The 16,576-nt window shown below is 32.3% G+C and overlaps 1 protein-coding gene across 22 annotated transcripts in view; it reads left to right on the forward strand.

Annotated features, from left to right (window-relative positions):
* The window catches only part of QKI (QKI, KH domain containing RNA binding), a 182,524-nt gene extending 168,021 nt beyond the window's left edge, over nt 1–14,503 (forward strand). For 2 of the 22 annotated variants that reach the window (XR_008915881.1, XR_008915885.1), the window contains 4 exons: nt 2,665–2,752; nt 4,041–4,337; nt 5,035–7,338; nt 11,381–14,503. Coding sequence is in view for 13 of the 22 variants with exons in the window: in XM_056814371.1 (XP_056670349.1) it covers nt 2,665–2,752; nt 4,041–4,337; nt 7,264–7,338; nt 11,381–11,397 (477 nt within the window). In the remaining 9 variants the exon portion in view is untranslated. Of the gene's footprint in view, nt 1–2,664; nt 2,753–4,040; nt 4,338–5,034; nt 10,837–11,380 lie in introns of those variants that run through there. The other 20 variants (XR_008915882.1, XR_008915888.1, XR_008915883.1 and 17 more) reach the window with 12 other exon arrangements.
* The last annotated feature ends 2,073 nt before the right edge of the window (nt 14,504–16,576 follow it).

Genomic DNA, 16,576 nt, shown 5'->3' on the forward strand with positions numbered 1-16,576 from the left:
AAGTGTCCCAATTTCCCTACGTCCCCTCCAACATTATCATTTTACTTTTCTGTCTGACTCAGACTCTGAAGAAGTCATTTGTAACAGCTTTCTAACATTCACTGCAAGTTAAGTGATTAGCAAGAAATCAAATATTTGACTTGAAACAGTGAGCATCTAAGTTTAGATTAGATAAAAGTAAATTTCTAGTGAACACAATCAATACAATTTCTTGTTTTTCTCTTGGTCTATTCAGCAACATATGAAGTTGGTAAGGAATAATCCACGGTTGAGGTTTAGCCTGGATTATTTAACAGTAAGGTAGAGGATGGTGTCAAATTGAAGAGACTCCTCAAGGGGTTGAGATTTCTAGGAAGAGTTGGGAGTATATAGTAATTGGATGGCCTAGAAGAAATTGGAGACAGTCATTATTAGGACAGAGATAAAGGGTTAGATATCATAAAACCCATTATTCTAATGTAACAAGGTAGTAAATAATGTTTCCTTCAACTTACTAAAGCATTTTTTAAAAGGAGTATTCTTTTTGTTTTACTATTTGCACTGCATAGCTTTTTAAACATTATAAATTTGGTAGTGGAGATTAATACCATGTTAATAAGTAAGGCAGGATCTTATAATAAGTTAAGTGGAAGGTATATTTTTATCTAATAAATACTTTTTTGATAATATGTTAGTGTTCATGAAGTCTTTGACAATAGACCAATAGGCAGCAGAGTACTGTTATGAGAAAAAAGATTTAACTGATTTTTTTAAATAAAAAGATGAGTATGAAACAAGCTCAGATATTATATGACCTTTGTTACAATTAGTTGCTAAAGCACATTTAACATCATATTTATGGCAGTCTTCTCATTCTTTGTCCTTCCAATCTACTAATTTAAAATATTTTAATATGATAGGTTTTTTAAATTGTTTATTTTCCAGTCATTTTCATGCCAAATAAAAGTCTGGTTTAGAGGCCCCTCCTGTTCTCTTCTATCTTCCCTGAATGAGGAAAAATATATATTTTTACATGTGATTTTATATTATATACTTTAAATTATACTCTATACATAATGAGTCCTCTATATTAAAGAAAAAATCGGTTGTTCTGAAATATTTCTACTTGGTACCTCCCTCTTTCAGGAAGGTAGTAATCTCAGCTCTCAAAATAGATGAGAGACCAAATATATTCATTTTTACTTTACTTACAGCTTGGGATTGACTTATTCAATTATGTCCATTCACCATCTGTTGCCCAAGATGAAGTATTATAGCATATAACTAAGTTTTAAGTTTGTCTAAGATTTTAGAGACTCACAAAGTATAATCTCTTTCATTCTATAATTAGGAATTCTCCTTAAGCTTTATGTCATTGAGCCTATACATACTAAATAATTATAAGTAAACTATTATGAGGGTATTAGGTGATACAGTGGTGGATAGAGCACTGAATTTGAGCTGCAGTTTTCTTATCTGAAAAAATGTAGATAATAATGGCACTTCCCTTGCAGCATTATTATAAGGATAAAATGAAATTCTCTATATAGTATTTCACAGCTTAAAGTGTTAAATAAAATAGGTGAATTGTTATTATTAAGTAGATCTTATTCAATAAATAATATTCCACTATGTGCATGAGTATTTTAGGAAATAAAGATTATTGAAATAGCCTAAGAACAATTTAGTTAATTAAGTAGAACAAGGCAAAATATACCACCTGGTACAAGAATGGGGGTGGGGTTTTTTTTTTATTTGTTTGTTTTTAAAAGTCTTTCTAAAAAATAGTTTTCTGATCTTGGGCAAAGCACATCATCTCTGACCCCTTGCTATGCTCATCAGTAAACCGGGTGGTTTGAACTCCATAGCCTGAAGTCCCTTCCAGGTCTAAATCTTTGTATAAGTCTATGACTTGCAGGTAAGAAGATAAAAGACTATATATTGAAGGAGGTAACACTTGAACTGAAATCTGAACAATGGTTATTGGTACTTTGGTGTAAAAAGGCTTGTATTCGAAGTAAAAAGGATATTGGTATATGTTTTGGGAGCCTGAAGCAATTAATTTGACTAGCCTTGTTATAGTAGGATATGAATAGGTAGAAAGTAAGTTTAGATGAGGACATGAAGGATTTGAACTCCTGGTTTTATTTGGCAGTTCATGTGGATTTTTTTTTTTTATGTTTCAAAGAAGAGGTAATGAACTAAGATAGTGGCAGAGCAGATACCAAAAGGGATGCATCAATAAGAGAGACAAGGATAATAATGATGCAATTAACAAATGATTAGGGAAAGAAAGGAGCAATTGGAATTTGGTATTTGTTTTATTTGGGTAAACTTGAAGCATTTGATAAGGAAATTTAATTTTAACCGTATATTTGAATTTTTATTTCTGTTCTTTATAGGCATTCAGCTGGACCTCTTTTAGGCAAATAAAGCAAAAAAAATACTTAAATCATAATGCTTTCATTTAATTCTATAGGTTAGAATCCATCATTCTTTTTCTAATAGATTTGCCTAAGTGCCCTTTCACTTTCAGCTCCTGATGTCCAGTAGAACAAAATATCTGCACACATATCTGTATTGATAACCAGTGTTTTATTTTTCAAAACCTTATGCATAAGTTATTTTGATGAACTATATGCTCTATTGCAAAATAATAAATACTCTTCTATATTTCATGTATAGGCAGAAGGGGAAGACAGCCTTAAGAAGATGCAGCTGATGGAACTTGCAATTCTGAATGGCACCTACAGAGATGCCAACATTAAATCACGTAAGGATTAGATTAGCCTAGTATATAATAACTGCTTCTACTCTATTTTTAATCAACAAATCTTTCTCCTTTTAGCAGAAGTAAATATGAATGCAGCTCTATTGAAGCTGTTGCACTTGGTATAGAGTCAATACTACGTTAGAATACTTTCATAAATTCAGGACATTCTATTCGCATTTTCATTGCCAACATGTCTTGAGCTATGGGATTTTAGAATATATTTTTGGTATTTTCATATAAGTTCAAGTTCTGAACTTGAATTTCTATTTCATAAATAAACACCAATTTGACATCTAATTTCTAACCCCAAACAAATAAATAAATATATATATATATACATATATACATATATATATAATGTATTTGCAATAAAATGAAATTTATCTCAATGAAGCTATATATTAAATTCTTTCCTCCCATCTTCCTTCTTGCATGTTTTCCCTTTTTTTATTTTTTGTGAGAGCTCATAGAGATCAGTGACATGATATCTTTTTCATTCACATTTTCCTTTTTATGTATTTGAGCATGTTATAAGGATGTTTAATTTTAATTTCAAAATCATCAGATTTCATAGTGATGTTATATAGGCTAAGTACATGCACAAAAAGTAGTTACAAATGATAAAGCAAAGCCAAAGAAGCTAAGAAAATTAAATGAGTAAAACATAGTTAACTATCAGAAATAAATTCTAGTTTAAAAAAAAATTCATTTGAATGAGTTAGATTATTATTAGTAGAAACACAGTAAGGACTTTTTAAAGAAGTATCAACTAAATGCAGGTTTAAGAAATTATATCTGCTATGAGCTTGGCTTGCTTTAACGTGATAGAAGCCAGTTTTTGTATAAATTGAATTCTAGGCTGGTATTTAGAAATACTTGCACATAACTGTGTGTATTTTTCCATTTTAAATATGTAATAGCATTTCCTTTTGCCCCCCTGCATGCATCTTAGTCTCATGCAGTCTTTAAAAGCATAGGTAAATTAAATATGTGAACTAAAAGAAGCTTTTGTGCTTTTATAACCTGTTGTAGTCTAGCTTACTTTTTTGGTGGCTTTTTTTATTTTTGCATGTTTATTCTTAATCTCACTGGGAAAGGGTAAGCTATTTGTGCATTTGATTGGTGTGCTTTGGCACTTTGTGTAATCAGCGCATGTACTAATGATTTCCTTTTATTTTTCTTCTTTCCTGCTTTTTTTTTCCTTTCTTTCCCCCATTCCCCCTCATTCTTTCCATATTTTTATACTGCTGTCTCTATACTTCCTTCTAAATTTCTTTGCTTACTGTAGCAGCCCTTGCCTTTTCTCTTGCAGCAACAGCCCAGGCTCCAAGGATTATTACTGGGCCTGCGCCTGTTCTCCCACCAGCTGCCCTGCGTACTCCTACGCCAGCTGGCCCTACCATAATGCCTTTGATCAGACAAATACAGACCGCTGTCATGCCAAACGGAACTCCTCACCCAACTGCTGCAATAGTTCCTCCAGGACCTGAGGCTGGTTTAATTTACACACCCTACGAGTACCCTTACACACTGGCACCAGCTACATCAATCCTTGAGTATCCTATTGAACCTAGTGGTGTATTAGGTAAGTTTATCTCCTGAATTTATTAGCTCAGCTATTGATCACTTTTCAAAAGGCTGTATTCCATTTTTCTCCAACATGTAACTTTGGAAATATTATAAAAGGTTAAATGAAGAATTCATTAAAAACTTTTATTAGGGAAGACTATTTTTCAGCTCTATCCTATTTAAATTCTGCTTTTTAGATAATTATGGTATAACTTTTTAAAATTTCTCCATATGTATTTTATTTAAACTGATCATATCCCATACATTTTGAACAAACTACTTTTAGAGTTGCTATTTTTAATTTTTCTAAAATTTAAGTTACATTTATTATCTTTTCCAAAGGAAATATTTTGAAATAGTTTTATGAACTACATATAAAATAGAAATATATTATGATATATTTCATTATCTCTTTAATTTATTTTTGAATGTTTTAAAGGATGAACTGAAAATTACCAAATAGAGATTATATTCTTAAAGATCCATGGAGTTCTTTTTATTTATTTATTTTTTGGCTTATCAGTGCTGAAAGGTAAATGCTATTTTTAATTGTTGTGGTACCATAAGGGATTGAGTAAATGCCATGTCATTGACCCCTCAATGACACTTGTAGATGATAATTAAATTCATATTAATTTTCAGTTGGTTAAAAACTGCAAGACGAACAAAAAAGTGGTGTGCTCAGAGACATTACTGATACCTTTTTTTTATAGAGTGGATTGAAATGCCAGTCATGCCTGATATTTCAGCCCATTGACTTGCTGGATGAAGGACTAGAATACAGCAGCCGTTATAACACGACCAGTCAATGTGGAACAAACTCTTTGAATGCAACCATTTTGTTTTACCAAACATAATCTGAATAATTTTTCTTGGTATTTTTTTGTTTTTGTTTTTCTTGAATTGTATATGACTATGGTGCTGCATGCATGCTGTTGATTAATAGGAATTTGATCTTTAAAGGTTTTTTTTTCCAGCATTAGTATTGATTGCAAAATTCTGAAAGTCTAATGATCACTGGACACTTAAGATTCAGTCATTAGCTTGTTATAAAGACAAATTGCTAAATATGTGAAGACAAGATGCTCTGTATGTTATCTGTGTGTACGTGCACAAATGTGCCTTTTGTTTTAAAAAACTTTTTTTTATTGTACGTATGTTTTCAATTCATTACTAAATCATTGTATAAAATAACTTACTGGTCATAATCACACCACAGAGCTGTTCATAAGAGGCTTATTTCTATTGCAAATTTCTTGAAGCATTTTTTAAAATAACATGTAACATTTTTTAACCCATTTAAAGTTATTCTTTTTCATTAATATCTTGCCCTATAATTCCATGCATGCTCTTTTTCTACCCAGAACTCCTCTCTGCTGGCACCCACAGCATCTGTTAATTTAAAAACAAAACAAAACAAAAAAAACTTTTCTCATTGTGGGCTTTCCTGCAGGAGTGTAGCTCTTAGACACCCACTATTGTTCTAGCAGTTGAGAAAGATAGGCATGATTCGTTCATGTAGAGTCTACTTTTATGTGACTAGATCATCTAAAGTAAAGAATTATAACAAAATTATTTTACTGCTTAGAAATAGCAAAGGAAGGGTAGTAAATACAATTTCTAATTTAGAGCAAATTAGGTTGTATTCTTTGGGAATTAGATTGGGATTGGAGTTTGTTTTGGCTTTTTTTTTTATTATTTCAAATAAAACTGAAACAAGTTGCTCATTTTATTATTCTCACTTGATTGGCATATACAAGTAAATGAAAACTCTCAACATAGTTAATATGGAATTACTTGTTTTAGTTCATACTTTGCCATCTAAGCAGTAAAACACATTGGAGGGAACCAGTAAACTTTTAAATTATTGCTGAGTTTTAACCTATATGCACACAGATAACATGCATGTATATCAATTTTTGCGTTAAAATACTTCAAAAGTAAGCAGTGCCCTTCAAAACAGATGCAGACATGTGTGTTGGTGGTAGTGAGGAGATTGGTAGTAGCATCGCATCAGATCTTCATTGATGACTAATTTTTAATTCCCTTCCTTTTATCTTTAGGTATGGCTTTCCCAACGAAAGGCTAAGAAATTCAAGAACGGTCTTAACTGAACCCTCATCAGATCTGAATTTAACAAATGCTTAGTTTCAGCAGCCTTGGAAAAAAAAAAAAAAGCTTAGCCTAGCAGTCAGTGACTTACTTGCACTTTTTGCACATAGATATAAAATAAAATTATGCTAATTAATTTGGTTTAGTCTGTACTCTGAAAAAGTAGTTGTAATTTATAAAGGAGTGTATAGTAGTAAACTGACTGCTAAGTGTTCTATACTGTTTGCTTTACTAATCACCTAATTCATTGCAGTTCATACTTATTGACTCAAAGTTTAAAACCACAACCTATAGGCTTTAAGAGTTGCTTTTAAACTTTTCTAAATGGTAGAAACTGGAAGTGGTCTTAAGGATAGCATATAATTGTCAGTATTAAATATGGCATTATTTAATTAGTCCTGCTCCAAGAAAGGCACTTCAGTGAATATGTGACTAGTAAAGCTTAAATGTGCTTGGGTCTAATAGATTTCATGAAATACTGTAATTTGGGAATCACAAATGAATGGATAAAACAGGTTAAGGCCAGAATGTTTGAAATGAATGCAATATTAGTATACACAGATATATTCTACATATTATGATTAAGTTTAAAACTACTGTGCCTTAATTTGTTTCTTTCTTTCCTAAAATGAATTTTTGTAGTAAATGAAAATCCTTTTTGATAAACCTGCTGTTACAATGTTTGTTTTGGGGTTGATGGGTGTTTTGTTTTGTTTTTCCATTTTGGGTTGTGTTTTATTTTTGGTGGTGTTTTTTTTGTTTGTTTGTTTTACCTTTTTTTTTTTAATGAATGTCTTCTAACTTTGTCTTGGTAATTGCAATTTAACTAGGTGCGGTGGCTACTAAGGTTCGAAGGCACGATATGCGTGTCCATCCTTACCAAAGGATTGTGACCGCAGACCGAGGTTAGTTTAGTTATGCAGTTCTTGTGTATAAGAAATGCGTTGGATATACATGAAATTTGCAACACCATGCCTATCAGAGAAGTGTTTTGATTTTTTGTTTTGGGGTGTTTTGTTTTTATTTTTTTGGCACACTTCTGCTTTCCCCACAAATCTAAAATAATTTGTAGTGTTAAAAGACATTTATTTTAAAACATGTTTTGGCTCTTCCCATCTTTAAACATACTGAATCATGTAAGAATATCTAATGTGAAGTGATTTCTAATATCTAGCAATATACAAATAAATCATTAGTTGGAGCTGTTAAAATTTAAATGCTCCCATTTATTTGTAAGCACATACATCATTTTTTTTAATTACCATTTAATTGACTCAAGTATCTATCTGTGTGGTGTTGCAAAATAAAAGTGGTTGAATGGGTACTTTAATGAGCGAAGAGGTAAAGGATCTTATTCCTTACAAGTATTTTTGGAGAAAACTGAAGATTTAGTTTCCATTTTCCCTTTGCAATAAAAAATGTTCGAACCACTGCATAACTATGAGGAAGTGCTTGTTGAGTACCTAACTGAAGTCAGCAAAGTAAGGACTGTGAAGATAGTACTAAACAAGGTAGTGGGATTTATATGAATCAGTAAAAGCTGTTTTCTTTTACTTTTTCATTCTCTTGCTAAAATGGAACCTTTGATACCTGTCATTTGCTGCTAAAACACATTATCTGAAGGTAAAATACTTTTAAAGAACTTTTGAAGTTCTGCAGTGAAATTAGATCTAGTTATTTGGATATCCCTGATGGCTAAACTTTGGAAAATAAGTCTTCATTTTTCTCCTTTTCATCATTATAAGTTGCCACCTTATGGTACCTTGGACCCTTGCATGAATTATAAAGTTTATTGAGAAGTGATTTTTTCGGTTTATTGACATTGAACTGTGTTCTCAGGCTTTCTCACTACAAAATAGGATTCCCAAACAAGGTAGCAAAACATTTTCTTCAAGCTTTTCTGAGGGCACATTTGCTGCCTAACAGTTGAGTTGGTAAAAAAGTCTTTCTTATCAGTGGCAAACAGGAACAGGGCCTACATTCCAACCTTATCATCTATGAACTTATGAAGACCTACCTGCCTTACATGGTCACCATACATTCTCTAATGTATTCCACTAACTTGGACAGAGCCATTGTCCACACCAGAAAATAGTATGGTTTTCCAAAGATAAATGGTAATAATATTTATTTAGCCTCTTATGTTTAAAAAAAGGGCCTTGTATACAAGTTACATATAATCATGTCATAAAGGAATGCAACAAGATCTCAGTAATGAAATGTCCATCCATGAAGATAACCAGAGGTCATTTTCCTATAAAGTGTGTAATAATTTGTTTTAAAAACCATGCACACATGTCTACTTACATCAAAACAAGGCCTTCTGTGGAAAAACAAAAGTGTGACCTTTATTTTTCTCTTCAAGGAAAATAGATAGTTTGACTGTTTTGGAGCTTTATTGTTATTATTGTTAGCAAACTTTTCGTGTAGGGTATTAAATGTTTTAAAATAGTTTTTCAACTGTAAGAACACTATTCCCCTGTATGCCCTCAAATTTTTTTCTTACACTTGTGTTTTAAAACAATAAATACTGGCATACATGATATTCCTGTACCTTGAGATGGTTAATGAGCATATTTAAAGGAAAATTACAGTGTTATCTGGGAATTGTCAACACATTCCATGTATAGCTGTTTTGTAATTATGTATGTGTTGATTAGTTTTGTTACTCATTTAATTAAAAATGCAATGTCAGCAAACCGAAATATTAATTTTTAATAACAGTACTTGTAAACCACTGTTGTGTCACTATAAACATGTCAGTCTCATTGGGTCTAAGGATTATAACTAAAATAACTCAAATTTATTTTATGATACTACTGTACTCTGGGGGGTGTTGGGGGTGATATTGTTCTTTTGTTTTTAATCCAATGTATAGGTTTAGAGAGATAGTATAACCATTACATATGATACAAAGAAACTCAGTCATTGGACATGTCAAACTGTATTATCCTTTTCAAGTATGCTGTTTAGAATTGGTGGAGGTTTGACAAGTACAAATACAATTTTACTAAGAATAAGGCCCAACCATGAACAAAACAAAACTGAATTTGATTCCTATAACAGGCCGACTGACTTTTAATTGTAATGCATTGTAAATGGTGTTGCACACTTGATGAACCTGTGTGTACTGTAGAAGGTCAGGGACTTGGCAGAGGATATATCCCAGGTGTACTGGTATCATTAATTGGTAGCTTGCTTTGATTATATATTCCACAAAAAATAATGCCAAGAAATTTTCTGATGTTTTTACAGAAATCGTCATTTAATTTATATGAAATTTAATACCATTTAATCAAAATTATAATCTCTATCAAGAAATGCTTTAAGATTCTGTATTTCTAGAATCTCTGTAAAGTGGCAAAAAGTATGCCACATTAAATATTTATTTTTTCTTTGTTCTTGGAACAGCTGTTTTTAATTTAAATCAAAATCCCAATTAACAGAATTTTAAAAAAATTTCAGGGAAGATATGGTCACATTGAAGTTAGTGTAATGATTTAAATGTTTATAAACTATTTCCTAAATGGTAGACCATAGAAACCATTTTAATTATATGAAGGTAAAATCAGCCCATTATTTAGGTCATTTAAACTCTTTGTTATCTGTGAACATTATACCTACTGGATTTCATTTTATGAAATGGCACAGATCTGTCTTTGCACTGAGTATATTTCTCACTTTCATCTCCTCTGCCTTAGTCATAATGGCAACAGTACAAAATACTCTTATCAAACCTCAGAATTTGTTAGATTTAATTAAGCTGTTGAATAAGTCTTAAAAAAAATCATACTACTGTTAAAGTGGACCAAGTTTGTTGAAGCAGAATGTGATAGAGGATGATTAAGGAAGGAAGAGCTCAAGGACATTGGGAATGATAACTTTTCCACTTGAGAATTTTTTATGTTTTACTGTAATTTTGTTTTTGTTTTGTTATTTTGCAAAAGAAAATAGTATTTACAAGTGGCTTCTTTTAAAATATAAAAATATAAAGCAGGAATGTATATGAAATGTCAGATTCTATTGTATTTGCAGAGTATTAGCTTTGAAATTGAATAAAGAGAGCTGTGTGTAGTTTTAAAATGCCATATTAGTTTCAATTAGAAATTTCCTCTATTTTTTGATGTATCTAGAGCTTTTTAAGTATAGAATTTAAAATGGCAGGACTTTACAGTGTTTACATGCAAGTGCATTTTATAAGTGTTCTATATGTGTAAAATAGTATTTTCAACTGGAAAGTACTGGCTTGAGCACAAGGCTTGGCCTTTTCCTGGTTCCCATGATGATGCCTACACTGCTAGACTACAGTTTAGTACTGCTTTGTATCATGAGGCCAAGAATTTCCGTGTTGTTTGTAAATAGAATAATTGAAAAGCAATAAAAATTTTATTGAACAAAAGAAACCTTGTTTGGCCCAGAGTTTATGTTTTTTAAAAAATGTTTATAGTAATTTAAAGTCTTTAAATTCATTTCTTTTAACCACCAATTCTTAATAATCACATCCATCATTAATAGTCGCTTGAATGCTTGCACTTGGGGAAAGTACTAATGCTTAATAGCAGTCAGACACTGATTACTGCACTGACTGTTTCAAAATTTCTTTTTATCAAGTTCTGGAATCTATTCATTGTTTTTGTTTTTCAATTTCCTTCATTGACTGCTACTAACCATTAGTTGTTAGTTGTATTTTATTTCTATTTTCTCCTGTTAACCAGTTTTGTGGGAGTGGGCTCTCCTTCTCATGTTCAAATCATGATATAAGATGGTCATGATTTTATTGCATTCTGTAGATGGTGTCAGTCAGTTCGTCAGAATTAAACATGCTTGTTTTTTTATTAGTTGTGATTAGTTTTTCATGTTGTCATTAAGCCGTCACTAGCTGAAACTAATCTCTTCTCTATCTTTTCTTTCTTTTTTTGTTTTGTTTTTTTGTTTCTAACCACCCAGCCGCCACCGGCAACTAACCTATGACCTTCTGACCTCTGAACTCTTCACCCAATGATGACCTGACCATGCCTGCCTGCTGATCAGTTAACTGGTAATCGCCTTTGCTTGCCTGTCATCAGTGCAGCGAGCTGAGGCACTTGTCCGTTCGTCTTACCATCTAACCAAACAAAAGACAAAGAAATTGTTGTCCTCCAACTCCGCTTTTTTCCCCCCTGTTTGGGTGAAAGTGGTTCTAGAACCTGCACTGAATAGTAGTAAAGCAATAAGGTCCAATCCATCCCTCAGCACTGATCATCCTTTAGCGTTCCGCCCTAAACGAACGGTAAGAAGGCCTCTCTTAAGAAATGGAGACAAATGGCCCTTAACTACCCGATGACAGAGGCAGTTACTGTGAGAGACTTCTAGGAATCCTTTTCTTCTCATAGTGAAGTCAAAGCTCTCTCTCTCTCTCTCTCTCTGAATGTACTGTGCGATGATGCATCATGCATGAACCTTTGGTCAGGGATGTCATTGGTGAAGTGATTTCAAAAAGTATTCAAAATTTGACATGCTGTTTAGTCACTACAGTGCCCTCAAAGGGCAGAAGTTGCAGCCTTTTTTTTATATTGCCTGCCAAATTTGATGTAGTAAAAGAAAGTGTGCCATGAAAGAAAAATTAACAAGGAATTTTGAAAACTAATGCAAAGAACAAAACTGCAACACTATTTTTTAAAAAGGACAAAAATCTGAGTTAAAATTACCGAGCCTGTATTTTACACCTCCTTAAGAAATTATATGAGAACAAGGTACATGCATTATGTGTCACATTACTGGGCAAACTGTTCAAATATTTTTTTTAAACCTCCCTGTATAGAAAAATCATTAAGGATGTAAAAGCCATGCTTGCCTATTTGCTGTATACATGTAATGAAATTGTAGATAAAGTGTAGTGCATTGAAACAAATGAACAAAAAAAGTAGATACTTTTACTATACAAGGGTGCTGGTGCAGAAAAAAATATATATTTTTGGAAATGTAGCATTTTATACTTTCAAGTGTTATAAAAAAAAGAAAAAAAGAACAAAGAAACCCTTTATTTCATTAAATGATTTTTTCTGGTGGTTGTCAAGAAACAAAAGACCAAAAGAGCCTTTTTGTCTTTCTTTTTTATTTTTTAAGTATTGGAATAAGTCTAAAGAAAAGAAAGTGCCTTATTTTCCTTCATGGTCATTTAGTCAAGTGTCTCCCTAAAATCAGCTCCTCCCTCTGATAACACAAGTGAATGCATGCTGCTCCGCCCAGTGTGTGAGAAGGTGGGGGGAGGGGGGAAGGCACCTGAGTTGATGGTTTGAATTAGAAGATATTTGCTATGTTACCTTGATGCAATTTGCCAAATCTGATACTGTGAAAAAAAATTTGATAACTTTTCTATCTTATGCCAGACTGCTCATTCATTTTTAAAACATTTTCATTCTTTTAAAATCATAAGTATTTTTGTTTCATGCACTTGCTCAACCCAAATCCAAAGGATCTGAGACAAAAACTGTGTTACTCTCTTTCTCGCTATCAGATTGAAAAAAAAAAGTAGAGTGCTGCTCTGTTTTAAGGGGATGAGTTATATTTTTATTGACTGAAATAATGACCTATAGAAGACTTCACCAGTTTCACAAAATAAAGCTTTGTGAATTTTACTAATTTTTAGCCCCAAAATTCCTTAACACTTATCCAAAATTTTATACTTCTACCTGCCATGTCAGATAATTTCTATGAGACAATTTTTTCATTAGTTTTAACTTCCTTTGCTTTTGACTTTTAAAAGAATGTTAGAAATTAGCATTAATTTGCATAAAAGGGCTCAACTATATATCCGTTTAAGCTTCCTAATTCATGTGAAGTTCAAACAGTTGGCCTTGTGTAATAGTTGAAGCATTTGTGCACAAAGCTGATTTCTAAACACTTGAGTGATTATTCATTTTTTTAATAACTCAGTACCAGACATGGCAAATTATCAAGTGACATTGTGTTCCCCAACTTATCAACTCATTCCCTCTTACATACCTTCACAGCTTTGAAGTCAAAGGTCAGCAGTAAAGCTCAGTAAGCACCTGCATGGTGACCTCATCTATCACCTTGTCTCACTTGGAAATGATTTTCAGTTTATTTACTATGCAATAGACATTCATCCTTTTATATTCAGCTAGTTTTTGTTTAATGTGCCACTGCTTTGTCTTCCTGTTACATATGCAATATTTTGATTTCCTTACAATATATGCTGTGCCATTTTGATTTTTTTTTTTGGTTGGTTGAATAAACTCGCGACACTCAAAACATTTGAGGAGAGATTTGCTAAAATGTTACCAGTATTTGTTCCAGTTTCATCTCAACTATGATAAACCTGGACATTTTAGATGTTTATCAAAGGTCTTTTATTGGGAAGAAAGTAAGTGTATGAAATAAATGTGTGACATTTATGAGTAATGTTTGCTCTAAACAAACTTTCGAAAACTTAGTTGACAAAATTTTGGATCAACTAAAAAAAGCATGACTTTTGAAATCTCTGAATGCCTTGGTTCTCAGTATTATCATTCTTTATTGAATTTATTTCTTATTAAAATATGTAGTTTTAAGACTTTTTTTCTGACAGTATTATGTAATTTTTTTTAGAGTGGGTAGATGGGAGTGTCGCTTGTATGCTACCGTACAGCTGACATGTATTTTGTCTATTCTTTATTATCTTAGTAGTTTCATGCTATGTATGTACCATAACCAACCTATTGCCTATGAGAAACATGTAAGATAATGTATTTACAGCCATTGTTACAAGTTTATAATGTATTTTTCTATCTTGTTTTATATGTATGTTATATAACATTCAAAAAGAATTTTTTTCCTGATTGAGAAAAGGATACAAAATGCAAAACCCACAATTTTGATAACTGAAAATTGCCAATTGTTTTGCAGTACTTTATTATATTGAGAGTGTTGTCTTTCTTGGGCTTTTAGTTAGCTACTGAATGAATACATTAGACACATTCGGGTTTTAGTTGGGATTTTACATAGCTTGCATTTTAATTCTTTGGTTCTTTGCTGTTTCTATTAACCCATAGCATTATTTTAATAAATGTTATAATACCAACATACTAACTCTGGACTATGTCTGTTTATTAACCTATACATGTTTAATTAAAATCAATAAATAAATAAAGACAGAAGAATGTAAAGTCTTGAGTTACTGGACTAACCCTGAAGAACGTGACCACAGATAACACAGTGTGACTTGTTTTTTATGTTGTTTGTCAGCTGACAATTCTGCACACTACTGTTAAGTTGGCTTTGGTTATTCTGGCCTTTTCCCTTGGGGGGGTAGATGCCAGTAGAGATGGGAACAAAGGAGTATCTACTGGAGACATTTTTCTCATAGAGTCTTGCCACTTGCCTTTCAGCATCTGCATTACTAATTCCACACTTTCTTATTTTTCCTCCTCCAAAATAATCACTGTCTGCTCACAACAAAAGAGCAAAGAAGCTCAGTGTGATGATGTACCAAAAGAAACCAGTTTGATTCTTTGTTGAACCATTTCCTCTCACTTCTCTATAAGGAGCAGGTTAATTGTTATGGTCTGCACTAAAAAGCAAAGAATCTGGTTATTTCTTACAATTTTCCTGATACTTGTAAAAAGTTGATCTGACTTTTCCTTTGTAAAGTTTAAGCAATATTGAACTTTACTATTACAGTAAATAGTTATCTGTCATTATTAGCTCAGGGGACTATGACTGAGGCAAAGCCAAAGGTTTGATTGACTGTTTCTTGTGAGGTGATTGACAGACATAAAACAGCAAACAACTTTTTAGACACCACAACTGATGTTACCTCATGTTTTCTTTCCCCTTCCATCTTCCCTACCTACCTCTCTTCCCCATCCTCCCCCACACACACCCATTAGATAATTGCTTGAAACAGGGAATTGAAGTGGGGAGGGGGTGGGAAACTAGCACTTGAAAGTTTTATTTGGTAAATTGTCCACTTGCAAAATAATTTAAGAATTTCCAGTTTAAGAATTGTAAGAACTATAACTACCTTGCAATCTTCTTTAGGCCACTTAGATTTATGAACATAAAATAAAACTACCTGTTACATGCAGTGAGACAACTCGTTGACCATATAATTTTTCATGTGCATCATTATTTCACAGACATTGGTTGCTTTCCTTTTCTGTGAAAACATTGTATTTTTCTAGATGATAAAATTATAAAGATAAATAATTACATTTGTAAAAGCAGATTTATTTCTGCTGGTTGTAATCAACTAACCTCCCAAGTGCCAAAAAGATATTTTTGGTGTTGGGATCTTGGGGGAAGTATTTAGTGAGTAGGCGACCTAGCTTCATGGAATAAATAGGCTGTGTCTCTGGGACACTGAAATGGCCTACTGGATCAGTCAAGCATCATTGAAAGAAGAAATTTTAAGTGGTTATATTTTATATTACATGGATAATTATTTAAAAAGGTATTCATTCTTTGGGGTTTTTACTTTTTAACTGGTTGTAATGGCAGTTATACAGACAAGGCTATAGTTTGCTGCTGCTTATAAAAGATCTTGATGTCCTTTCTCCCCTTAAACATTGTTTTTGAAAGTTTAGTTATAGAGCTTGATTTATTTATTCTCTGTGGTACCTTGTCAATTTGAAGGGTTTCCATGAACTTAATAGATGCATATTCTGTGGGACCCTCATACAATCTCATCTCACTTTCAGCTAATGGTACTTAATGTGTAATTTATTATAATAAAGGTGGGTTATAGGTACAGCTGATAGGTACCGATTCCCTTTGGCTGAGTTTTGCTATCCCTTGTGGGCAAAAGATTGTCATATTGTCAAAATCTTAACTTCTAAGACGAAACTCTGTCATTACCTGTAAACTTTTTTTGTGGGGAGAATTCTAAATGGCACTTCAATATTTGTTTTTAGTCTCATTTTTTTTTTTAAGTCAGTTTAGGGTAATAAAATGCTATAGTGTACAAAACTCATAATTTAAAGTAAAATTAAATGTAGTGAAAACATCAATTATCAATTATCAATTTGATTAAGTCACCTGGAAGCTCTGAACTTTGAGCTCCAAAGTTTATTTAATATTCTTACTAGTAGAATAAATTAGGTTTTTCTTGTGACAGACAATGTTAGGAAATATATAAAGTGACTTTTTAAGTATACATATAAG

This window comes from Monodelphis domestica, chromosome 2 (genome assembly GCF_027887165.1).
Source record: "Monodelphis domestica isolate mMonDom1 chromosome 2, mMonDom1.pri, whole genome shotgun sequence".
Lineage (NCBI taxonomy): Eukaryota > Metazoa > Chordata > Mammalia > Didelphimorphia > Didelphidae > Monodelphis > Monodelphis domestica.